The 25801-nt window shown below is 48.7% G+C and overlaps 1 protein-coding gene across 3 annotated transcripts in view; it reads right to left on the bottom strand.

The window, feature by feature from the left end:
- The window catches only part of PPP2R5E (protein phosphatase 2 regulatory subunit B'epsilon), a 68381-nt gene that overhangs the window by 36395 nt on the left and 6185 nt on the right, over positions 1–25801 (bottom strand). For all 3 annotated transcript variants that reach the window (XM_040411758.1, XM_040411759.1, XM_040411760.1), the window contains exons 2-3: positions 19849–20012; positions 6801–6997 (exon numbers count right to left, since the gene is read on the bottom strand). In XM_040411758.1, the coding sequence (XP_040267692.1) occupies positions 6801–6997; positions 19849–20005 (354 nt within the window). In that variant the 5' untranslated portion in view covers positions 20006–20012. The remainder of the gene's footprint in view (positions 1–6800; positions 6998–19848; positions 20013–25801) is intronic.

The raw sequence follows: 25801 nt of genomic DNA, 5'->3' as shown, positions 1-25801 counted from the left end.
CAGGCATCGGCCTCAACGTAGGCCAGGCACATGCGCAGCAAAGCTGACCTTGTCCTTGCGGAGGCGCAGTGGTCGCGCAGTGAGTACATATAGTGAGGTCAATGCCCTTACCATGTACTGCGGTGCGCAGGCCCAGGCAGAGGGGAGCTACTGGGCTCTCTAAATAGGTGGACTTGGCCACATTTGTAGATGGAACAAACATTTTCTGGGGAAAGCAACTGCACAAAAAAACCAAATGTATGTTTTAAAGCATGTTTGAGTGCACAACAGCATTACTTATAGGCCAGAAATTGCTTTCCCTTTAAAAAGGCATTTTCCGAGATTATTCTTTTAACGGATCCAGTATCTGATCGGTGGGGGACCAACACCCGGGACCCCCGCCAATCAGCTGTTTGAGAAGGCAGCAGCGCTCCTACAAGTGCCGCTGCCTTCTCACTGCTCACCAAGCACAGCGCCGTACATTATATAGCAGCTGTGCTTGGCATCGCCCTCGGCGCCATTCACTAGGCCACGTGACTGATGAACGTGACATCACATGGCTTAGGCTAAGGCTACCTTCACACTAGCGTTTTTGATGGATCCAGCAAGGTTCGGCAAAAACGCTACCCTTACTGATAAGGGTACTTTCACACTAGCGTTTTTGTTTTCCGGTATTGAGTTCCGTCCTAAGGGCTCAATACCGGAAAAAAACTGATCAGTTTTATCCTAATGCATTCTGAATGGAGAGCGATCCGTTCAGAATGCATCAGTTCAGTCCCTCTTACGTTTTTTGGCCGGAGAAAATACCTGCAGTTTTCTCTCCGTCCAAAAATACTGAACACATTCGGATCCGGCGTTAATTTCTATTGAAATGTATTAGTGCCGGATTCGGCACTAAGTGTTCCGGCAAAACTGATCATGGTTTTCTGGTCTGTGCATGCGCAGACCTTTAAAAATGCAAAAAATAATAATTTGAAAAATACTGGATCCGTTTTTTTCTGGGTGACATCGGAGAGACGGATCCGGTATTTCAATGCATTTGTCAGACTGATCCGTCTGACAAATGCCACTCGTTTTGTGGCAGAGGATTCCGGCAATCCTGACGCAGTGTGAAAGTACCCTAATACAACCGTCTGCATCCGTTATGAACGGATCCGGTTGTATTATCTGTAACATAGCCAAGACGGATCCGTCATGAACACCATTGAAAGTCAATGAGGGACGGATCCGTTTTAGATTGTGTCAAGAGAAAACGGATTCATCTCTATTGACTTGCATTGGTCATGACGGATCCGTCTTGCTCTGCATCCCAGGACGGAAAACAAACTGCAGCATGCTGCTCTCCGGTACGAGAACGCAACCAAACGGAAGAGAATGCACTTTGGAGCACTCCGTTCTGTTCAGTTACGTTTTGTTCCCATTGACAATGAATGGGGACAAAACGGAAGAGTTTTTTTCCGGTATTGAGACCCTATGACGGGAAAATAGAAACGCCAGTGTGAAAGTAGCCTAAGTTGCAAGAATACAGGGGTGCTCCTGTGAGCGCCGGGGCCTTCTCCTGGGTGTCGGACCCCCACCGATCAGATACTGATGACCTATCCTGAGGAGAGGTCATCAGTATTAAAGTCCCGGACAACCCCTTTAATGCCAAGCGACCTTTTAAATCCCCATTTATCTTAGTCTCCACCACAGTTACAAATACTGGATAAAATATATTATAGGGGTATTCCAGTTATAATAAGTTATCTCCTATGCACAGGAAAGGAGATGACTGGTGGGGGTCCGACAGTGACCCCTGAAACAACTGAAGTGGCAAGCCTGGCATGTGCACTGCCATTCATTCATCTCTATGGGACAGGCGGAGATAGCAGAGAGCAGCACGCGACTATCTCCAGCAGTCCCCATAGAGAGGAGAGCACAGACAGGGCACATGCTGGACTTGCCGCTCCATGGGGTACAGGGGTCCCCGTTCTAGTTCAGATCTCCACCAACCTAATAGTTATTCTCCAGCCAGTGGATAGGTAATAAGCAGAATAGTCCCTTAAAGTCAGACATTACAGTATCAAGCCTTTCAGAGCAATCTGATCATGCAGGATTATTCATCCCTCCAGGTGCTCCTCACTGGTACATGTCAGTCTTTACACAGATTCTGCCCAGGAACCAGGAGGAACAGGATGAACAACCCTATACACCCTGCACGGACAGAGGAACGGTGTGACACAGCCTAGCCAGGTCTGGACAGGAGCATGCTAGAAGGCTCTGCGTAGTCTCTAGGGTAGACAACTAGACACACAAAACTGGAGGCAATAGAGACTCCAGGCTTCTGGTTCCGGCGCGCGCATGAACGGTCACGTGTAGTGAGAGCTCCGGGCCGCGCTGACCGAATACATAGGAGCCGCCGACAATCTAGGGGACAATAACCCCCACGGACATACCTGCTGAGCCATCTAGAGCTCCATGGAAAAATTCCTGCAGAAAGTCGGCTCCCGGCAGACGACATCGCCGCTCCAGCAAGAAAAGCAGAGACAGAGCAGCAAGATGGCGGCGGCAGCAGCAGGAAAACAACTGAGGCAGACGAGATCACGAGAGGCGCAGACTAATGGGGGAGAGACACAATCGAGCCAGAGCCCGGACTTTACAGCCTCATGCCAGGAAATGGCTGTTGCAGTGGCGAAACTGCTAGCCCCAGACATAAAATCCACATTGGAGGCTACTGTGTCCACGACACTGCTGCAGGTTCAGCAGGAGGTCTCCCAGCACACGACCCAAATAACAGAGCTGGAACATAGAATCTTACTAGTGGAGGAAGAGCTGGAGAAAACCCAGATGCAAACTAAAGAAGTACTCCGCAGCAACCAAGCTCTGAAAGAAAAGCTGGACGACTTGGAAAACCGCTCTAGGCTAAATAATTTGCGGATTGTGGGGCTCCCAGAGTCGATCCCGCCGAATCAATTAATGCAGATCTGCGCGACTGAAATTCCACAAACCCTGGGCCTGCAAGGAACGTTCACGGTAGAGAGGGCCCACAGATTAGGCCCAAAAAGACCTCAAGGCCAGGAGCTGGGCACAGATAGGCCCAGAAACACCATTGTAAAGTATTTGAACTATGCTGCAAAAGAGTCGATACTTACTCGTTATCGGCGGAATCCGCAGAGCCTCATTGTACGGGGCAATAAGCTATCACTCTTCAGCGACTATTCGGCAGAGGTGGCGAGACGCAGGAGAGCCTTCTCGGACATATGTTCAGCCCTGGTGCGGGAAAAACTGAAATTTGCCCTTCAATACCCAGCAAAGCTGAGGGTGTTCCAAGCGGATGGATCTATATCCACCTTTCTAACGCCGAAGGAAGCGCGAGATAGCCTAGGAGTGGAGATGGACTCTCCCGCTCCTCACAACGACTCACCTCCGAGGAACGGGTTCCCTGGCAGAGGAAGAAGAGGGTACCGATATCAAGCCCCAAGGTCCCCCAAAGAATCGACGGAAACTGAAGGCCCCCGAGGCGGTGTTTTCTTCAAGCCAAGAGTCCGCGTGGGGATGAAGAAGATGCAGAGAGACTGTGAGATATGTTTTTTGTTGGTTTTACAGTTCCAAGGTCTTTCTGATGCCTCCTTGGGATTGCCCAGGTGCCTGTAAACGATGGGACATTTGAGATAAAGTTTATTATCTTTCCTGTTTGCTTAAAAAAGGGCTAGCGGTAGGGAGGCTAGCAGTTATAGAGTTAGGGCGAGAGAGTAATGGATAGCTACAACGGCTATACGTTACCATGCGCGAAAAAAGTGAAGTCAAAATGTTGGATGATAACATTGTTGTGTGGGGAAATTTTCAGGGTAGGGAACGTTGGGGAAAGGGTGGGGGGTAAGGTGAGCCTAGGTCCGATGTAAAGATAACACGAGACCTACTGGGGGGGCCGGAAAGGGTCCGCCCGGGTGTGCCTCTTGAGCTTCACCTCATGATATATGCATTATGCGTCTAGTGACTTGGAATGTGAAAGGCCTGAGATCACAAACCAAGCGTACAGCTATTTTGAGACATCTTAAAAAATTAGATGCAGATGTTGCTTTGTTACAGGAGACACACCTGGGAGATTCGGACTTTTGGGTGGGCCAAGTAGTGGGTTCCCCCATCCCTGGGGAGGAAAGCAGGAGTTACTATTCTGCTCCATAAGCGATTACAATACACTGTCAAGATGTTCAAGTCAATAGAGGAGGGGAGAATCTTGAAACTGGTTCTAGACTCCCTAGCTGGCTCGATCACTATATATAACATATATGCGCCAAATTCTTCCCAGCAGTCTTTCTATAGGACATTGGAAATAAATATTTTACAAGAAGAGGTAGGTCACCTGGTAGTCGCAGGCGACTTTAATAGAGTACATGACAATGAAGAAGACAGACGTCGCAGCAACCCACAAATGAGGTCCAAGATAGGTAAGACGGGCACTCTCTCTCCATTGTTGCAAGCCACGGGTTTGGTGGATGTGTGGAGACATCGGCACCCTATGGAAAGAGAGTACACACATTTTTCCCACTCGCAAATGTCATGGTCGCGGCTAGACCTTTTTTTGTTGTCCCTGGACTTGTTGGGAAGAACAAAAATCTCAGACATGGTCCTGTCGGATCATTCTCCGGCGACGCTGCAGTTACTGGATGATGTTCCACATGGGTCGGATTTCATCTGGAGGTTCCCCCACCACCTCCTGGTAGACGAAGATTTTATAGATAGACTCAGAGGATGGTGGTGGGAGTTCTCCCAGGATAATATGGAGCATAGCTCTAATTATGCCCTATTTTGGGATACGGCAAAGGTGGTACTACGGGGGCAGGTCATGGCGTCTACGGCGGGGAAAAAAAAAAAGAGAGAGTCTAGAAAAAAATTCGATGAGGGCACTAGAAAACTTAGATCTATGTACACTGCTTTTCTAAATCACCCGACGGAATCCAATAAACTGCAGTGGGTAACGGCCAAACACGCACGCGACTATGAACTCGAACAGACAACAAAGTGGTTTGGAGATCGTAAAAAAGTTGACCTGTTTCAACATGGCAACAAGGCGGGGAGGCTACTCTCCAACCTCACTAAGCCTTATGCTGCTCGACCGCCTACCCATCCCTTAAAAGATGAGAGTGGCGGCCTCTTTAATAGGCCAGAAGACATAGTTAAAATAATGGGAAGATATTACCAATCCCTTTACACCCGGGACCCCTTTGCGAGAGACAGGGCAGATGAACTTTTGAATAAGGTATCCTTACCATTGGTGTCGGAAGAAGCCCGAGCGGCTCTGAATTCAGAAATAACTGAAGAGCTGAAAACGACAATTAAATCTCTCGCAAATGGTAAGGCCCCAGGTCCTGACGGCTTTCCAGTCGAGTTTTACAAAGCTCTGGTTGGAGAGGTGGCCCCCAGCCTAACCTCATTATACAATGATATTCTGAAAGGCAATGGATTGCCGCCATCGGGACATCTGGCGTACATAACATTAATTCCCAAACCTGATAGGGATTTGACTCAACCAGGGTCTTACAGACCCAAATCACTTATAAATCAAGACGTCAAAGTTATCTCAAAAATAATCGCTAACAGGCTAGCCTCTATATTACCAGACATCATAGGAGATCACCAAGGTTAATAGCAGTCTACAAACCCCTGCATCGATTACCATAGTTACCAGGTACCAACTGAATATGCCCGCCGCAGAAGAGAAAGGCTGGGTCCATGGGCATGGGCTAGGGGAGGACAAGAGGAGCTCCCAAAAACGTCCACTGGTTGGGTGCCAGGTTATAGCATATAGCTACCCGACTCCCGTGATAAGGCAGAGCAGGAGTCAAATAGCCGCCAGGTCACACTTCATCAGCACTGGCCGCTACAAGGAAAAAGGCTGCAATTGTTTGCAGAGGGTCTCAGGAGCTGGACAGTGGTCTTCACTACATTCCTTTGCCGCCCCACCGTACATATTCCATCTATTAGTCCAGCCCCCCCGCTCCTGTAGGATGCTGCAGAGATCCACGTGCACGCTGCAGAAACAACCCTATTCAGATGTATGGAATTTAGTTTTGACATTTCTGTCAGGCGTACGTGAATTCGCCCTCTGACCGGCAGGCGGCCGACCTGCTTTTGTCCGCCATTTACTTTCTGTTTTTACTATACTGTCAATTTATAGGTTTACAGCTTCCCCGAGTTGGAAAGTGTTAGGGAATAGGCTGGCACTGGATAAATAATTTATGGCAATTTCCAAAATGGACATGATATAGCCTGAAGCCTAAGGCCCCTTTCACACGAGCGAGTTTTCCGCACGGGTGCGATGCGAACGCATAGCACCCGCCCTGAATCCTGACCCATTCATTTCAATGGGTCTGTGTACATGAGCGTTTGTTTTTCACACATCAGTTCTGCGTTGTGTGACGCAGCCCTGGCCCCATAGAAGTGAATGGGGCTTCAGTGAAAAACGCATTGCATCCGCAAGTAAGTGCGGATGTAATGTTTTTTTCACTGATGGTTGCTAGGTGATGTCGTTTGTACACATTCAGTTTTTTATCACGCACGTGAAAGACACATCAAAACTGATTGCGTGCAAAAAATTTAACGCAATCGCAGACAAAACTGACTGAAATTGCTTGCAAAATGGTGCGAGTTTCACTAAACGCAACCTGAACGCATCTGGAGCCAATCCGCCACGCTCGTGTGAAAGAGGCCTAAGGGCTTGCCTCACCATACACAACAACTTTGGCTCTTGGCAAACAGCAGACTCTGCTCGGGGAAGCCGCGGCCGGCCAACCAGATGAATGGCTGCTAGGGCGGTCTTCATGTACAGTGTTAGGACTCACCATTCTTACGGCTTCAGGATACGTCTGTTCTGTGAGGCAGCCTCTGCTTATCGTGATGTAGTCAACCAGCTCGTTCAGAGTAGACCGCTTGTATTCCTTCATTTTAAGATCAGACAGTGTATCCATGAAATCAAATATGACACAGCACTGCTGAAGTTTCTTGAGGAACAGTTCCGGCTGCTCTGTGGTCGTGACGTCTGAAATGTAAAACACACAGCATTAGACCGGTACACCATCACAAAGGAATCCTTAAAGGGCATCTGTCAGCAGTTCTGTACCTATGACACTGGCTGACCTGTTACATGTGCGCTTGGCAGCTGAAGGCATCTGTGTTGGTCCCATGTTCATATGTGCCAAATCTGCTGACAGATGCCCTGTAATGGGGTTATCCCCATTAAGTATCCACAGGGCAGGTGATAAATGCTGGATCACTATGAATTCCATCCCATAGAAGTGAATGGAGCGGAGGAATAACACGCACATGACTGATCCTTTCAAAGAAGTGACTCCGGGACCCCCCGTCCTCCGGGGGTCCCAGAGGTCAGAAGTCAGTGATCAAACATCATCTATCCTGTGGGATAACCTCTTTAACCGGGTTTCTGAGATTTTGATAATCGATGGCCTGTCCTAAGGATAGGTCATCGATATGAGATTGGTGGGGGTCCGACTCCCAGCACCCTCGCCGATCAACCGTTTGAAGAGGCCGCATTGCTCCGGTGATTGCTGCAGCCTCTTAGGCCAGCGACGCCACGTTCATCGGTCACGTGACCTAGGAGCGGCTCAGCCCCATTCAAGTGAATGGACTGCAATACCAAGTACAGCCACTATACGATGTACGGCACTGTGCTCGGCAGGCTACAAGGAAGCTGCGGCCCACCTCCTCAAGTAGCTGATCATCGGGGGTGCCAGATTTTTTATCGCAAATTTTCCAATTTTCACAATCAAGAAAATAATCACTGGAGATCACGAATTCTCGAATATATGACGAATATTCGCCCAAATATTCGCGAAAAAGCACGGATTGGAATATTGCCCCTGCCGCTCTGATGCTGATGGCCTGTCCGGGGGATGCATGCAGTATTAGCCCCAGGGTCTACTCTCTTCTGTTTCATTAACTATTTGCATTCGTTTTCTTAGAACTCTGCATAACTCTGTTACTCCTCCTGGAAATGCATGAATAAACTTGAAAAACTGTGCGCCGAGCCTTCCTCTGGTCAATAAGGCACGTTCCCACACAGTCAGCACCTCACATACCGTAGTCGCCTTGCACTTATGATGAAGACGAGGTTACTACACTATTGTCAGCTAGACGCATCTTATCAATTATCCACCTTCGAAAACAATTGCTCAAGGCATATAAAATAGAAGCTGAAGCAACGCTGCAATAGTAAAACACAGCACATTAAAACCGTCCCACCGTCTTGCTGCTACAGCTCCTATGCGTGACGATGCGTCTCCATAGTAACAGACTACAAACCGCGTCGTCTGATCCTGCAGTCATATTGCCTCCCATCTGTCCTCTACTCCTGGGCGACCTATCAGATGGGCGTTAGACAAACTGAACAAAGTTTAAGACTGCGTCAGGATTAAGACGTCAGGATTACACCGCACACAATATGGCTGCCACCCGATACCACGGAGATGCATTATTTACTATGGGAACAATTTAATGAATCCCAATTACAAACTTATTTTACCTTTCATCTTTCAGATTTATTTGGAAAGGCAGTGAAGGTGGACACAACCCTTAGGCTCCATTCACACGTCCGCAATTTCGTTCCACATTTTGCGGAACGGAATTGCGGACCCATTCATTTCTATGGGGCAGCACGATGTGCTGCCCGGACACAGCATTGCGGGTCCGCACTTCCGTTCCGCAAGAAAATAGCAATTGTGGACAAGAACAGGCATATTCTATTAGTGCCCGCAAAATGCGGAACGCACATTGCCGCTGTCCGTGTTTTGCGGATCCGTAAAACACGTTGCGGACGTGTGAATGGAGCCTAAAAGGGGTTCTCTCCCTTCAGCAAATGGCATTTATACAGTAGAGAAATTTAATACAAGGCACTTACTAGTGTATTGTGATTGTCCATATTGCCTCCTTTGCCGGCTTGAGTCATTTTTCCATCACATTACACACTGCTCGTTTCCATGGTTATGACCACCCCACAATCCAGCAGTGGTGGTCGTGCTTGTACACACCATATGAAAAAGCACTATCCTATGTGCAGTACCACAGTCCAGGCCACCCGAGAGGTCAGCACTTTTTCCCATGGTGTGCAAGCACGGCCACCACTAATGGATTGCAGGGTGGTCGTAACCATGGAAACAAGCAGTGTATAATGCGATGGAAAAATGAATCCAGCCAGCAAAGGAGACAATATGGACAATCACAATACATTTAGTAAGTGCCTTGTATTACATTTCTCCACATGATAAATGACATTGACTGAAGTGAGAGAACCCCTTAAAGGCTGGGGCTACCGGGTGATCTTAGCGGTGACACCTGTCATGTGACTAAAGATCACGGTGTAGCAGAATGTGACCATGACCCCAGAATTGCAAAAAATGTAAAATAAAATAAATCGACCATGGTTGGATTTTTTTTTGGGTTTCCAATTCTGAGGTCGCAGCAGCTTGCAGGTGACGCCGTGACCCCATTCATTTCCATGGCTGCACCGCTACACAGCGATTCGTGGTCAGGCGACAGCCTAAATGGCGGCGCACACCTCTGGCCTGTATAAGATCCGGTGCTGCGGTCTGGCTGGCTCTATGCAGCCGCTCTGATAAGTATCGTACTACGGCGGATAAATGATTTATTAGATGATCTCCACAGGGGCCGTGTGAGCGATCAGTAATACACAGATCCGGTTACCAGCCCTAGTTAATAAATGACAGTATCATGGCTCCCACACTGCAGGCCCATTCTTGTTACACATAATTACTTAGCAACTCGGAAAGCCTATCAATACCGGCCGGCGGGGGGCGTTTAGCGTGCCCGTCATAGGCAGGAGAGCAGAAATCCCTCCAGGACTAGGGAGGCACAGGCACAACAATGCCCTATTCAGGGGCCCAAGAATATATTAATGACCTATGCGTAGGATGGGTCACCAATATCATATTAGGTGTCCGACATATGCCGATAGCGGCCGCTGTGGATCCACAGCGCCGTACACTGTAGTGGCCGCTCTTAGGTACTGCAGCTCAGCAGCAGTACCCAAGAATGGTCACTACACAGTGGATGGCGCTGTGGTGTTCTGGCGATGACTGGTGTGGGATGCCCACCGATCTCATACTGGTGACCTATGGATAGTGTCATAAAATCCCTTTAACCAATTTTTCAAAAAAACCTGAGAGCCGAATGATCTTTTCCAATCACTGGTCTGTGAAAAATCCCTCCTTGATCAGCCGATAGTAAAGCAAACGCTCTTCTGGTGGCCGACTGCATGCACGGCCACCCTCCGTTACCTCCAATATCAGACTACACACAGGCTGTGCTTGTAGTCTGTAACCATGGAGACACATAGGGCAGGACAGAAGCTGTACAAGATGTATAACCCACATTTGGAAAGACGGACACTGCCTTTAATTCCTGCCCCCGAGCACTTTCTGCCAAACTATTAACTGGTAGCTGCTGCTCGGAAGAAACCGCCAACAATTCTGCAGACCGCCATGGCGGCATCCGAATAAGGCAGACTCCAAATTACTTCAGTAGGATCTGCATTTATAACCATGGCTGGTCAGGGATGAAGAAAAACACTACAGAAGGAAGGAAGCGAGTCAGTGACACATCCTGAGCAGAGCCGAAGACAGGCCGACAGGCCGCGCTCATCTGATCTACAGCAGGGAGGATACCGCCGTACTGAGTGCATGAAGCCTAAAATATGAAAAAAAAAAGATCCCACACACACACACCCCTTTATCTTTTGAACTCAAAAGGCATCTGTCAGCAGTTTTGTACCTATGACACTGGCTGACCTGTTACATGTGCGCTTAGCAGCTGAAGACATCTGTGATGGTCCCATGGTCATATGTGTCCACATTGCTGAGAAAAATGCACTTTTATTATTTGCAAATAAGCCTCTAGGAGCAACGGGGGCGTTACCATTACACCTAGAGGCTCTGCTCTCTCTGCAACTGCCGCTCTCTCTGCACTTTGGTTGGCAGAACCAGGCATTTAGATGCTGTCACTGCCTGGAGAAGGTGCGGCGGTTGCACATAGAGAACAGCCTCTAAGTGTAACAGCAACGCCCCCATAGGTACAAATCTGCTGATGGATGCCCTTTAAAGGGTTACTGCCATCTCAGACATTGGGGGCATGTCAGTAGCGACCCGTACCAATGCTTATAATGGAGCCCACAAAGTCCCAGGGGGGCCCTCCATTCATTCCTATGGGAGCACTGAAAATAGCCAGCCATTTTCAGAAGTCCCATTCAAACGAATAGGAAGCAAAACCAAAACCGTTTCATTCACTTCTACGGGGCTGACTATTTTCGGCACACTCCTAGCAATGAATGGAGGGTAGCAGCACATGCACAGCGCGCCGTCTGGGACTTTGCCAGCTCAGTTCTAAGCAAAGGTGCGGGTCCTAGAGGTGGGACCCGCACCTATCACACATTGGGGGCATATCCCAGCAATATGCCCCCAAAGTCTGAGATGGGAATACCTCTTTAAGTTTTTGCATAATCCTACAGTTGGCTTGAAGCTGCAGTGGTGTCACCTCAGTGTCTAAGGCCGTGTTCACAATGCACTGTCGGAGTTCACCATGGCCGGGCACCGCCGGATCACCACTGCCTACCGTGAGATCCGACTGGTTTCCAGCATAAATATCAGCTTTCAGCTGGACGAATAAGCGATGTATGCTGCGGTTTCTGTCCAGCAGAAGAGACGACATTTACGCCTGGACAGGCTGCCGGATTTCATTGCATAAATGTGAACCTAGCGTAAAGGACCATTGACACAGGCAATTATCAGGAACAACCCAAAAACATTCCTGATAATTGCTTAATTGCCATGGTAGCGGCATTTACATGCAGAAATTGTTTTCTCTCAATGGGGACGAACGATCGCTACTGCGATCCTTCATCCCCATACAGTTTGCAACCAAACGAAAGAGGTGATTGGCGGCACCCTAATACGAGGCAATGATGAAATCCCAAGAATTGCCCTGGTCCTCAAACCGTTAAACAGGTATTCCCATCTCAGACATTGATGGCAGATGGGTGCGGGTCACAGAGGCACTCCATGCGTGTCGGCTCGGTGCACTCTACATTCACCGTTATGGGAGTTGGGAATTCCTAAAAAATAGCGGAGCGTGCTCTTCTTCACATCGGGGGCCTGTTCTGGAGATTGAAACCGTATCAGGCACCTTATAGGTGAGGGCACCTGACTAGCTCAGGTTGCTTACAGCCTCATCACATCGGTCTCATTCAGACGGCCGATGCCGACCCATTTACCGTACTTCTATTGGACCCTTTTCTTCCGTTCTATGACTCCGCAAAACAAATAAAACATGTCCTATACTGGTCAGTGAAAATCAGGACGTGGTGCCATTGAAGACTACGGGTCAGCAAAAATGCAGAATGGAGGACAGTTCCGCAAAAATGGATCCGCATTTCTGCGGACAGCATACGGCCGTCTGAATGAGCCCTTAAAGGGGTATTCCTATTTCAGATAGGTGCGGCTCCCACCTTCCACCCCCTCTGCCCTCCCGATCCTGGCACGCAATTCACATTCATACAGAAGAGTGACTTTTTATCCCATTTATCACTCAAGCTGGAAGAAATAAATCGCCAGCCAATCGCACTGCGCTGAAAGGCAGCGGCTCCCGCCGTAACGTCTATATAACATGCTGTATACAGGAGGCCACGGAGCTGGAAATCTGAAGGCTATTGGGCACACAGCTTGGCGGGTTCACAATTGAAAACAGTAGTACAGACCGCGCCGGAGGTGAAAACGATTGCCACCTGCCTGACGACGCAAGCGGCAGACAAAACCCCCCGAAACGTCTGCGTTACTGGAAAGCTGTCAGACACGCATTACCTGCAGCTGTTTAGGAGAATGAATGGAGGAGCCGGCTGTCATGTTCAATGACGCTGTGCAGGCGCCCGGCTGGAGTTCCCTCTGCGCTCGCACACATACGGCAGGTTGGGGAGGTGTAAAGCATCGATCCTTAGTAACCGATAACAATGCAGAGCGCCGAGGGAGCAACTAACAAGACGGAAACTGAGCGATGGCGGCTGAATGTGCAGGACACGTCCTAATGTTCACCGAAATGGGTTTCACCCTGGTCCTATGGAGATCATACAGGGGGAACGCCCCCCGGACCCCCAACTATTAGCCAGGGAATGGCACCATGCTGGCGGACTTAGGCCAAGCTATTATGTGCCATCCAACGGAATGCTTCCCTGCAAGCCGCAATATCCGCTCCTGTCCCTAGCGGGGCTGCAACACTGAAGACACCTGTGTTTCCCATTAAATAAATACAGTAGATTTCTTTATTTTAAAGATTCTGTGTTGCGCTGTTCCTCTGTTATTCCTAATATAAATGTCTGAATAGTTTAACAAATGGGTATCCCTACAGCGGGGATCGGCAACCTCCGTCACTCCAGCCGTTCAAAAACTAAAACTCCTAGAATCCTCCTTCGACTTCCATGGGAGTTATAAGAGCAGCCTGGATAGTGTGCATGCTGGGAGTTGTAGTTTCAAGGCAGCTGGAGTGCCGGAGGTTGCTGATCCTCGCCCTACACAGTCTGCGAGTTGGCACCGGTTGGATAGTGTGAACATGTGCAGCAGGGACACACCTTAAACTGGTAACATCCACTTGTCATTTTAGAAGGAATAACTGAGGAACAGTAGCATGCAGAACTGTAACTCAAGGTGCTCCAGAACTATCAAGAGACAGAATATAATTCACTAGACCCTGAAATGTCCATTTTAGTCATTAAATACACTCTCCTTGCAATAACAGTTCTGGAGCATCTTATGACGCTATGTTGTGTTTTTCCTCTATTATTCCTGCTAGAAGTTTAGGTATAAAGGTACATATGGGTATTACAAGTTGCTGTTGATGTGAGACTGCACAGCCTAAAAACTGCAGCACAGACCGGACAGGGGCCACACTTGTGCCTGTATTTATAGCCTGGTAGTAGGAATAAGAAAGGAATGGCACAGCATACAATCATAAGAAGAAATGCCCAAGAACTGTGTCAGGAGAGGCGACAGCTCGGCCCATTCTCAAAGCTGCATGAATGAACTACAGCAATTCAGTCAGGCAGTGCCGGTAAGTCGGCAGCTCCCAGTACCTACTGTACAATCACCAGGTAACACTGGGCGCTTGTTTAGTCTTCTGGGCTCTAAGGTCACGGTTACGCTGCTTTGCACAAGGCGTTACGCTGCGCACAACTATTACATTATACGGTTCATTCCAAGAAACAGGTTCTGCTTCTTCTTAATCAGTCACTGACTGTGTCCACAGAGGCCTCCGACCACATGGAAGACAGTGAATTATATAAGGCGGGATCACTGGCTGGGCCATATCTCACACAATTCAGGAGGATCGCCAGGAGTGCAATCCAAAAAGAAGGCGTCAATACACAAGTCCCAGTCACGGGCTGAGCTGCAGGGAAGGGAGTCGACTTCCTGAAGACGCACTGATCTGTGTGATGTCACCGTCTGAGGGAGACCACCTCCTCGGCGGCAGAAATCTGCAGAATCTAGTAACTTCTAGGAATAACGCTTCATGCACACAAATCGCAGATCCGTCCGTGTGCATGACGCATTTTCTTAAAGGGCATCTGTCAGCAGATTTGTACCCATGACACTGGCTGACCAGTTGGCAGCTGAAGACATCTGTGTTGGTCCCATGTCCATATGTGCCCGCATTGCTGAGAAAAATGAAGTTTAAATATATGCAAATGAGTCTCTAAGAGCAACGAGGGCGTTGCCCTTACACCTAGAAGCTCTGCTCTCTCTGCATCACACACCCCGCACTTTGACAGGACCAGGTGCGATGATGATTACACTGTCAAAGTGCAGATGGTGCAGCAGCTGCAGAGAGAGCAGAGACTCTAGGTGTAATGGTAACACCCCCGTCATATAGTGCTCTGCCTTGTACTGTTCCTCCGTTATACCTCCTGGAAATGTGCAAGCACAAAGACAACCGGGAACGCCTATTCCCCTTGCAACGGTGGCACCCAGTTGTCAATTTAGTCATACAGTTCCAAGAGGAACAAAAGAGGGACAATAGAAACAGTGAAGAACGGCAATGTCCGTCACGTAATCGGCCCCAGCGGACGTCTTCCTGAAGGTAAGCAACGCTGGCCACGCACATGGCGCAGACACCGGCTGAATGCTCGTCTGGCCTATAGCTCTCTCTCCGGACTCCCCCTTACACATGCATGCTCAGCTTGGCCGAGTGTGCATGCATCCTGAACGCTGAGAGAAAGCTGCTGCTAGAAATTGATGGAGGCGGCTCGCTTTCCCCACAATATAAAAAGGATTGGACATTGCAGAAATCTGCACGTAAATTGACCTGCCATGCAGATTGTGAAAAACAGCACCATCCCTGTCCACAGGTCGTGCCTGGTACTGCATTTCTGCTTCACTGACTCCGTTGGATCCGAGCCTGCAATACCAGACGCAATCCATGGATAAGGGTGGGGCTGTTTTTGGAAGAAAGCAGCCATCTTTTTCTAATCCTGGCCCTTTAATCCACCGCTTGTCATTTCTTTCACAGGCTGGTGACAGGAAAAGTCCATGAAGCCTAAAGGGGCTTGTCCTGAAAAGATAACCTCAGTCCAGGACATTAGGGCATATGGATAACATAAAGGGGGCGTCTGTCAGTAGTCGGTACTCCACCGATCGGATATCGGCAACCTATCCTGAGCATAGATCATCAATAGTAAACACCCGGACAACCCCTTTAAGCAGCATATGGCTGGGATGTCCCAGATCCAGTAACAGTCCGTCCCCAGGTCTTATTATACTCCATCCGCAAACCAGCACAAGGTTCTGTTCACATTTGCGTTACTTCTTTTCCGTCAGGTCGATGGGGGGGGAGGGGAATCATCATGGGCCCGGTAAGATATCCAATAAACATAAGACAGGAGGAAACATACGATGAGGAGGAGAGGATCACGAGTGGATTCTAACTATTATAAGGACATGTCTGCTCCGGGCAGCAGCAGGAAAATCACAGGACGGTCAGGCTCTGGCTTCTTGAGGACATGCCACTAAAAGCTCGGTCTATGTAGAGATAATTTCTCTTTGACCACAGGGGGTCCTGGCCCACCCCTCTAATATTAAAGGCATATTACGGACATGTGGCGCTTCAGCTTCCTATAGAGCAGCACAACCTATTCTGGAGCATCTATTCTTATGACTATGATGTGCCGTTCCGCTATTATTACTACTAGAAGTTATGAATTAATTACTACTATTAGGTTTCAAGGAAGGTCCAGATGGGTGTTTGTTACCAGTTAGGTGGGGGGGGTGTCCCTGCACAGTCTGACACTGGCAGCGCTGAATATATAATGTCAGACTGGTAACACCCAGCTGGATCTTCGTTGCAATGGCACGGCATAAAGCCATAGGAGGAGTAGGTGCTCCAGGGACTCGGCTCCTGCATAGTGGATCGGAAGAGCTCGGAAAGCAGAATCTGATCCACTGCGCAGGCGCCGAGTCACTGAGCCGCCTCGACTCTGCAGTGGGCTACATGAGGGGTCTAGCCCTGTCAATCAAAGAGGAGGGGGAGTGCAGAAGGCCAGACCCTTGGTGCTCCAAATAGGTAATTTGCATACATATAAAAATCTGCTACTATGAACCCTAAAAAGGTATCATTTTAGCCAGCATGATCAACCCTACCCGGCAATATGCCTGGTTTAAAAGGGTTGATCATGCTGACAGAGGCTCTTTAAATAAAATGTAGGAGCCAATAAACTTTAGGATCAGGTACCAATTTCCATTAATTGGCGAGACACGTTCCAGGGCAGAAGAAAGGACTATTACTCCTACTGTTTGTAAAATTCTGTGAGCATCTATGGCCTTAAAGGGGTTCTCCGCTTTGGACAAACCCTACTTGTTAAAAAGTTTGCTCGACAATGAATTGATGGCAAAATGTCCCTCTGCTGTAATCTACAGAAATCCGCTGGGGAAACCGGGCAACAACTGTTCTATTTCCCTGCAGCGCCTCCGCAGGGGAAAATGAGCATTACACAGCCTGCTTTCAAATCGGTAGAAACGTGTGACACGGGACAGGTCCTCTAGAGCAGGGATCAGTGACCTCCGGCACTCCGGCTGTTCTGAAACTACAACTCTCATAATCCTCCTTTTACTTCTATGGGAGTTATAAGAGCAGCCAAAAAAGTGTGCATGATGGGAGTTGTATTTGCACAGCGGCTTGTTGCTGATCCCTGCTGTAGAGTCCTGGTTCGTACAGTCCGTGATTGTGAGCAGTAGCACCTACAGCGACAGAGAGGCGCAGATCGCCCCCCGAGCCCCATCTCTGCCACGTCCGGAAGAGCCTTGAACTCGTTTCTGCGCGCAGAGCAGACGTATTATTAAAGGGCGCACATCAAACGTTCACAACTTCATTACCAGAGACGATTATGGATATAGGTCAGCTCCAATGGACGCCCCAATTAGGAATAATTAAACCGTGTGCTATAATTAAGAAGGCAGAGCGATCCTATTGGTCTGCACGTCGCCATGTGGTCAGTGGCACGCTTCGCTTGTAGGCTTATTATGTGACATCTAGGCTTCTGCCTGGCTGCGGCTGCACAAAACCCTTAAAGGGGTAGTCTAGATACATTAAGTTATCCCCCTATCCATAGGATAGGGGGTAACTATTAAATTCGGAAGTGATAGGCTCCCACCGATCACAATAACAGGGGCCCCATACCCCCTGCAGCCTCTTGAAACACAGTGGCCGGATGGGCATGCATGCAGCCGCTCCATTCATTTCTACGGGAATTCCGGAGACAGGTGAGCGCCGTCCTCGGCGATCTCTGGAATTCCCATAGAAATTATTTGAGCGGCTACACGCAGGTGCAACCAGTTGCCTCGTTCATTTCAGGGGCTGCAGGCGGTACGGGGCCCCTGTTCACGTGATCGGTGGGGGTCCCAGTGGTAAGACCCCCCCACAGGATACACATTTTATTTTTTTATTTTTTAACAAATCTCATCTACTATGCAGCTACTGTAATATGCTACAAGATGGGTTTTTTCTGGCTAGAAAAATTTAAAATCTGCAGCCTCCAATATACAGAGAGGGAGCAGTTGTATAGAAAAGCATACACTGAATCACAGTGACTAATGACGGGAGAGGGAACTCCGAGGGACAGAGGAAGTCATTACAAAGTACGGTAAGCTGGCTCGGGTGTTTTCGTTTCAGCTGGAGTCTTTCCAGAATGAACTTTTTTATTGGGAATTGCCCAACAGCTTGGAAAGGCCATTTTAACTACAGGGGATGAGGCAAGTGATCTAGTGAGGGATCACTGGAAAATCTGCACTTCTACCGCACTATGTAATTAAACCCGATACGTCATACACGGATGACCATGGAACTGAGCCATCCGTAATTCGCACCCTGGGGTCTGAGCACCAGCCCCATTACACAAACACACAACTGAAATGTGAACACTGCTCATTAGCCTTAAAAGAGGTCGGGCACTAATTTCCAGACCTCCGACTGGCATGGCAGGACCTGCGTTGGTGACCATGCTTACCTGATCTCAGTCTCGGGTCTCTCCATGTAAGCATCCGGTTTCAGACTGCTGCTCCCCTTACATCATGTCAAATGGCCGCGTGACGCAAGGGGAGCAGATTACCGCTGTGGCCGCATCAAACCAGAAGTTTACATGGAGGGGAATTGAGACAAGCAGCGGAGGCCAAGGATCGAACGAGTTGGAGATCTGATAAGTATGACAACCAACGCGGGTCCCGCCAGTCTGAGGGGTCTGGAAATCGGTGCACAACCCCTTTAATCACAGATACAATAGAGCACCGCAACCCAACAATGGTACATATATGTAATGCACATTGCACAATATGGATGTAATAACAGCCTCCACAAGGCTTGAAAACCAACTTAGCTCCCCTGACGGAGCAGTGATCCCTATGAAGAGATACAGACAAATCCTGGCAGAGCCCACTGGCTGTAACGGAGCCCGTCGGGTTTCTGTAGGGGCTGTGGTAGTTGACAGCAAGAGCAGAGCTGCAGACTGGACTGTTCATGGTGGGATCAGAACTATCACCCAGCTTTTCTAAATACAGACCTAACTCATGAGAGAACGACTCAGACCTAAAAGGGGTTTGTCCGATGCCAGTACATCGTAGAATGTAAAAAAAAAAGTTTTTCCAAGACTTTAATACTGATGACCTATGATCAAGATTGGTCACGAGCATCCGATTGGTGGAGACCCCTGCCGATCAGCTATTGGAGAAGGCACCAGCGCTCCACGGCCTTCCCCGTGCTTGGTACAGCAGCCGAGCCTTATTCACTTCAATGAGCTGATCCTAGGTCATCTGACCGACGAACTGGCCTAGAAAATCCGAGAGAAGGTCGTGGCGATACTGCGAGCGCCGATGCCTTCTCAAACAGCTGATCGTTGGGGGTCCCGGGTGTCAGACCCCACAGATCAGATACTATATTAAAACATCATGTTTCTCAGCAGTGCGGACACATATGAACATGGGACCAACACAGATGCCTTCAGCTGCCAACTGGTCAGCCGGGCGTCATGGGGACAAACCTGATGATAGGTGCCCTGTAATACCTCTGATTTTAGGGAAAGGATGATTCAATAAAAGGAGAATCTTATCAAGTAGCGGCACATTGTTATTTTTGCCATATCTGCCGGGGTGCCAGAGGTCGGGTGCCTACCCACTGACCAGGGCGCGGACACAGCACTCCAGTAAACCACTGTGGGGTTAGAACCAGACCCCCACCACCATAAAGCGATGACACCGCTGTATAACAGGTCACCGCACGCTTGGTTGCAGTACATGCAGCGCGCTCGGTTGCAGTACATGCAGCGCGCTCACTTACCTTTAAGCAGAGGCAGAGGCGTTAACTCTATAGGCTTGCCCTGAGACCTAAACTGTGAAGAGCTCTGTGACCTCTTCTGCCGGGCTTTTCTGACGGACTTCCGAGAAAATCCGTCTACTTTATCCACTGATGGAGGAGTGGTTGGTGCTGAGGACATATCCCTACTGAAGACAAAAACAACGGAGAGAAGGGTCAGTCAGTGCCATGGCAAATTTATATTCTTTCATTAACATTCCCAAAAGTATACAAAGTGGCCCGCTTGTTGACAGTTTCCTTGTAACTAAAGATTGCACGTTTTCTATACTAAGCAGAGGAGAGAAAAAAAAAAGGGCAATGGCAACAGGTGAACACAGCAGAAGGGGAATAAGGAGAATGACAGATATTGACTAGATGGCCAAAGTCAGTCAAAAGTGTAGCTTCTAAGTAAACAAGGTCTATGCCAAATCAATGAAGGGTTAAATTAAAGGGCGTCTGTCAGCAGATTTGTACTCATAAAACTGGCTGACCTGTTGTCAGCTGTAGGCATCTGTGTTGGTCCTATGTTCATATGTGCCCGCATTGCTGAGAAAAATTATGTTTTACTATATGCAAATGAACCTCTAGGAGCAACGGGGGCGTTACCATTACACCTAGAGGCTCTGCTCTCTCTGCAACTGCTGCACCCTCTGCACCGATTGACAGGAATGAACACATTTACACTGCCTGATCCCATCGCAGAGAGAGCGGAGCCTCTAGGTGTAATGGTAACGCCCCCGTTGCTCCTAGAGGCTCATTTGCATATAATAAAACCTCATTTTTCTCAGTAATGCGGGCACATATGAACATGGGACCAACACAGAGGTCTTCAGCTGCCAAGCGCACATATAACAGGTCAGCCAGTGTCATAGGTACAAAACTGCTGACAGATGCCCTTTAAGGGCTCCCATTATAGCGCTACAAGCAATGTTTGGAGGGTTGTATACCAAGCCCAGCATCCGGCTGAGGAGGACAACAGGGAGCAGCATTGTAAGGGAAGATATGTCAGCTGTTCTGGGTCCTCTAGCGTCTTCAGCTTGCTTTTGTGTTGCTTTGTAGTGAGGAAACTATCAACAAGCAGGCGAGCTGCTGCCGACATATCCGATGGCTTGTATGCTCATTAACAGACAAAGCTCTAATTAACCTGATTAAATTATGCTTGCAGAAACCCGTGTGCTTGCCGCAGAATCGCCTTCATTCAGATCAATGGATCACATTTTCAGATTCAGAAATTTCAGCAACAAGTGTGAATACAGCCCAGGCAGCGCGGCTGCTGCTGGCGATTGTTGGGGCTCCCCTCTACGTGCCGCCCGGCAATTAGCGGTAATCCGCACGCAGATATCGCCGCCTGACCACATCGTATGTGGGAACCCTAAAAAGGTTATGGATGGGCGATCTGTCAATGCGCCATCGGTGGGGGAATCAGACTCCCGACGCCCCCACAGGCGAGCACAATAAAGGGGGCGCACAGTCGTGCAGCCGGTCTCACATCCCCGTAGAGTTAACGGCACATTCATTAATCACGTGGGGTAGGAGCAACTCATAGAAGTGAATGGGGCTGAGCTGCAGTACCAAGTACAGCCACTATACAACGCACGGCGCTGTGCTTGGTAGGCCACGGGAAGGCAGCGCTGCGCACAGGAATGCCACTGCCTTCTCAAACAGCTGATCGGCGGGGGTCCCAGATCTCGGACCCTCACTAATTATATACTGATGACCTATCCGGAGGAAAGATCATAAAAATAAAAAAATAAAAATAAATAAATAAATAAATATAAATCTTGGACAACCCCTTTAACATACAGCTGTAGAAGAGTAAACCCAGGAAGAGAAGACTGCCCTTCCCCCGGCCCTCTGAACTATATTTTTTACTTCCTTTGCCTTCGGCATTAATTCAAATCCGTTTTTGGCGTGTGCTGCAGATTGTCATGTACTCATCCCAGGTGATCCGACAACATGCTGACACCTGTCACCAGACGGCCCACGGTGGGATGAGGTCACCGGAGGCCGTCAGCAGGCAGGAGGCTCACGCTTTCATTTTATCGCCTCCATTTAAAAAGGACATTTCTGCAATTATTACGAGCAACTGATTCCGGCCAACGAGGAGGAGAAAAGACCCGACAACCACTATGAGCAGATCTCGCTCACGCTTCTAGTTGTCAAAGGTTTGTCAGAAAGGGATATTTATTTATTATAATTTTAGAATTGTTGGCTGTTTTGTTTTTCTTTTCACCACTAAAAATAAAATACAAACTACTATTCTTCTGTAGCAGCGCAGAGAGAAAACAAAAAACAAAAAAAAATCCTATATAGCCAAGTAATCCACTGTCAGTTTACTACTGCTGTGAGGGGAAGGTGTTCACTGCACGGTAATGCCCATTATAATAGTAGATCGTTCTCTTCATAGGGCGAGATCAAGGCGACCACAGAAGAGCGCTGTACTCATCAGTGTAATGAGGTTCTGAGTCATTATGGGGGGGCCGGTTCTGGCCGCAAAGATGGTTAAAGGGGTTGTCTGCTTTTCTTTTATATTGAGGACCTATCCTCCCCCGCTGATCACCTACACCCAGGGTGGGGCCAACCTGCGGCTCTCCAGCAGTTGTAAAACTACAACTCCCACCATGCCCTGCTGTAGGCTGACAGCTGTAGGTAGTGTGGGCATGCTGGGAGTTGTAGTTTTGCTCGCCGTCACAACTGCAGCGGGGAGCAGAATAATTACAACTACGGCGTCCCATTCACGTGGATGGAGCCCCCCCGATTCCATACCGATGACCTATCCCGAGGATAGGTCATCAATATAAACAAAGCGGACAAACCCCTGTAACACCACGGGGGGAGATTTATCAATCGCCCAAAGTCACAAGTCCCTCCATTTACACCGCCCTCACCGACAGCAGAGACAAATTTATCTTAATTTACACCGGTTTTCTGGTGCAAATGAAGCCAGAAATCTACAGCAGCTCAGAGGGGTCGTAGATTTCTATTTAGGTGCAAAGACTGTCGGAGGATGCACCGAATATATGATGAAGCCAATTAAGCCCATACACCCTGTCTAGTGTGCGCTCCTGTCCGTTTTTTTTTTTTTTTACTTGACGGGACAGCGCAGATGTCTGCACTACCCCATCCAGCAGCTCTCTGAAGCAATGCACAAAAAAATAAAATTACAATAATAGGAGGATACGTTAAAGAGGAGCAGCCACCCCTCCTGACATTGTGGAGCATCTCTTCGGACTCTACGGTGCGCCATTCCTTTATTATTCCTGCTAGAAGTTATAAATGAACTGCCAGCAGGTGCGATGCGCGAGGTGAACGCACTGCATCCGGACCCATTCATTTCTATGGGGCTGTGCACATGAGCGGTGATTTTCACGCATCACTTGTGCGTTGCGTGAAAAATTGCAGCATGCTCTATATTCTGCGTTTTTCACGCAACGCAGGCCGCATAGAAATGAATGGGTCTGCGTGAAAATCGCAAGCATCCGCAGATGCAGTGCAATTTCCACTCATGGTTGCTAGGAGACGATCAGGATTTCTATCTTCATTCAGCAGGACCTGCGCTGACGTTACATCATCAAAAGGTCCTTTTGCAGGTCCTGAAAGAAGAAAGAAGACGATGCCGGCTGAGCGATCAAGAGGATGAGGGGAGTTAATTTATTTTTTATTTTTTAAAGGGATTCTGTCACCATCGCTATGTTGACTAAAGTACCTTATTTCCAGGACTCTTCTTGTTACTTATTTTCGTTTGGTAGTTTTGTTATAAAAGCGATTTTTATGTTATGCTAATTAGGGTCCAAGGTGCCCAGAGGGGCGTTTTTCTCACTCTCCGGAGCCCAGTGACGCCCCCCTGCAGTGCCCAAGAACGCCTCCTGATCATCAAAACACCTCCCACAGCCCGGCAAACGGTTCCGCCCCCTCCCCACGTCATAGTCTACCTTATAGATATGCCCCGTCCTCCTTCCTGTCTGCGGCCAGAAAACTCGCGCAGGCGCAGTACCGTCTGCGGCCTGCGCGATCATCAACCTCCTGAGGGCAACAGCGCTCAGGTCACATCATTGGGCTCGGCGCATGCCCAGTGAGACTTTTGAGGCTGTTGCCCTCAGGAGGTTGATGATTGCGGAGGCCGCAAGCGGTACTGCGCCTGCGCGAGTTTTCTGGCCGCAGACAGGAAGGAGGACGGGGCATATCTATAAGGTAGACTATGACGTGGGGAGGGGGCGGAACCGTTTGCCGGGCTGTGGGAGGTGTTTTGATGATCAGGAGGCGTCACTGGGCACTGCAGGGGGGGCGTCACTGGGCACCGGAGACTGAAAAAAACGCCCCTCTGAGCACCTTAGACCCTAATTAGCATAACATAAAAAAAAAATAAAAAACGCTTTTATAACAAAACTACCAAACGAAAATAAGTAACAAGAAGAGTCCTGGAAATGAGGTACTTTAGTCAACATAGCGATGGTGCCAGCTTAAAATGCTAAAAGCAGGTGACAGAATCCCTTTAACCCCCTCAAGCCACATTTTACTAAGCATTCTGTATTAAGAGCGCTATTATTTTCCTTTATAACCATGTTATAAGGGAAAATAATAAAATGAATAGAACACCTAACCCTTCAGTGAAGAAGTCTGGGTACCACATTCCGTTTTTTCTCACGCGCGTGCAAAACGCATTGCACTCGCGCGGAAAAAAACTTAACATTGGAACGCAATCGCAGTCAAAACCGACTGCAATTGCATGCCTACTCGCGCGGTTTTCCTGCAATGCACACGCGACGCATCCAGAGCAAATCCGAAACACCCGTGTGAAAGAGGCCTAAAAAAAAAAAAAAAATTCCCTTCTGGAAATAAGAAACATGGTGTGAATCCACCCTAAGGATATGGCCTTACAAACCTGCTCTTGTTCATACGTTCTGCCACCAACACCCCTGGCAGGAAAATCCCCATCGCAGTAAAGACAAATGAAGTATCTGGATGGGGCGAGACGACCACTTCAGACATGGACGCCGTGCACTGCCGCACAATCTACGTATCTTACCGAGACGTCGCAGGCAGAAGAACCCAAACCAAAAGGCGGGTAAGTCAGCAGCGACCGGGCACTTACCTAAATGTATAGTGTATTCTGCAGCAATGTAAACCTCCTGCCGCTGCTGTTTATCTTACATATAACACGAGCTAAAGATATATCCTTTACAGAACACGGGGGAAACGGAGGCACTGAAAAGCAGCAGCGACTGCTCAAAAAAGAAAAATTCAATTCAAGAGATAGACCGGGAGGTCGAAACGTCGCACTTTTTGGTGAATAAACCAGCAGGTTCGGTGGAGGTGTCCATGAATTTTAATCATAAAATTGTTCTTACCGGGGCAGCTTTTAGAAAAGCATCTCCACGAATGATCCAGAGGACGGCCAGAGCATCTCAACCAGAAAGAGCTCTCCTGAGTCCAAGCAGCGACATGCTCTCTATTACAGGGGAGACCGTGACGGCATATACCAGAGGTGGGACCCGCGCCTACCTCTAGCAGGGGCCCCTCCAAAGAGGCCCCCATTCAAGTCACCCACTAAGTGCAGATCCATTGAGAGACTCCACCAGACCTCTGAAGCATGTGGCACCAGTCCTCTTGGACGTGGCACTGTGACGTTTCCTGCAGATATACAAGTGGTAAGGTGGGCCTTCACATCCCCACGGATGACGATCAGATTGAGGTCTAGTGAATTTGGAGACCAAATCATGACCTTTGAGGTGTTCCTCATTCCCTTTTTGCGGCATGAACATGCGGCTGAAAGAGGCCCCTGCCGTTAGAGAACATCGCTGGCATGAAGGGAATACCTTTCTGGACAGTGGTTAGGTAGATGGCAGGCGTCACATCCACATGATGACAGGACCCAGGATTTCCCAGATCACCACATTTCCTCCGCCAATTTGTCTCCTTCATGCTGGTGCCATCTCTT

Source organism: Bufo bufo, chromosome 11, assembly GCF_905171765.1.
Source record: "Bufo bufo chromosome 11, aBufBuf1.1, whole genome shotgun sequence".
In the NCBI taxonomy this organism is placed as follows: domain Eukaryota; kingdom Metazoa; phylum Chordata; class Amphibia; order Anura; family Bufonidae; genus Bufo; species Bufo bufo.
This window is presented reverse-complemented; position numbering and strand designations above follow the sequence as displayed.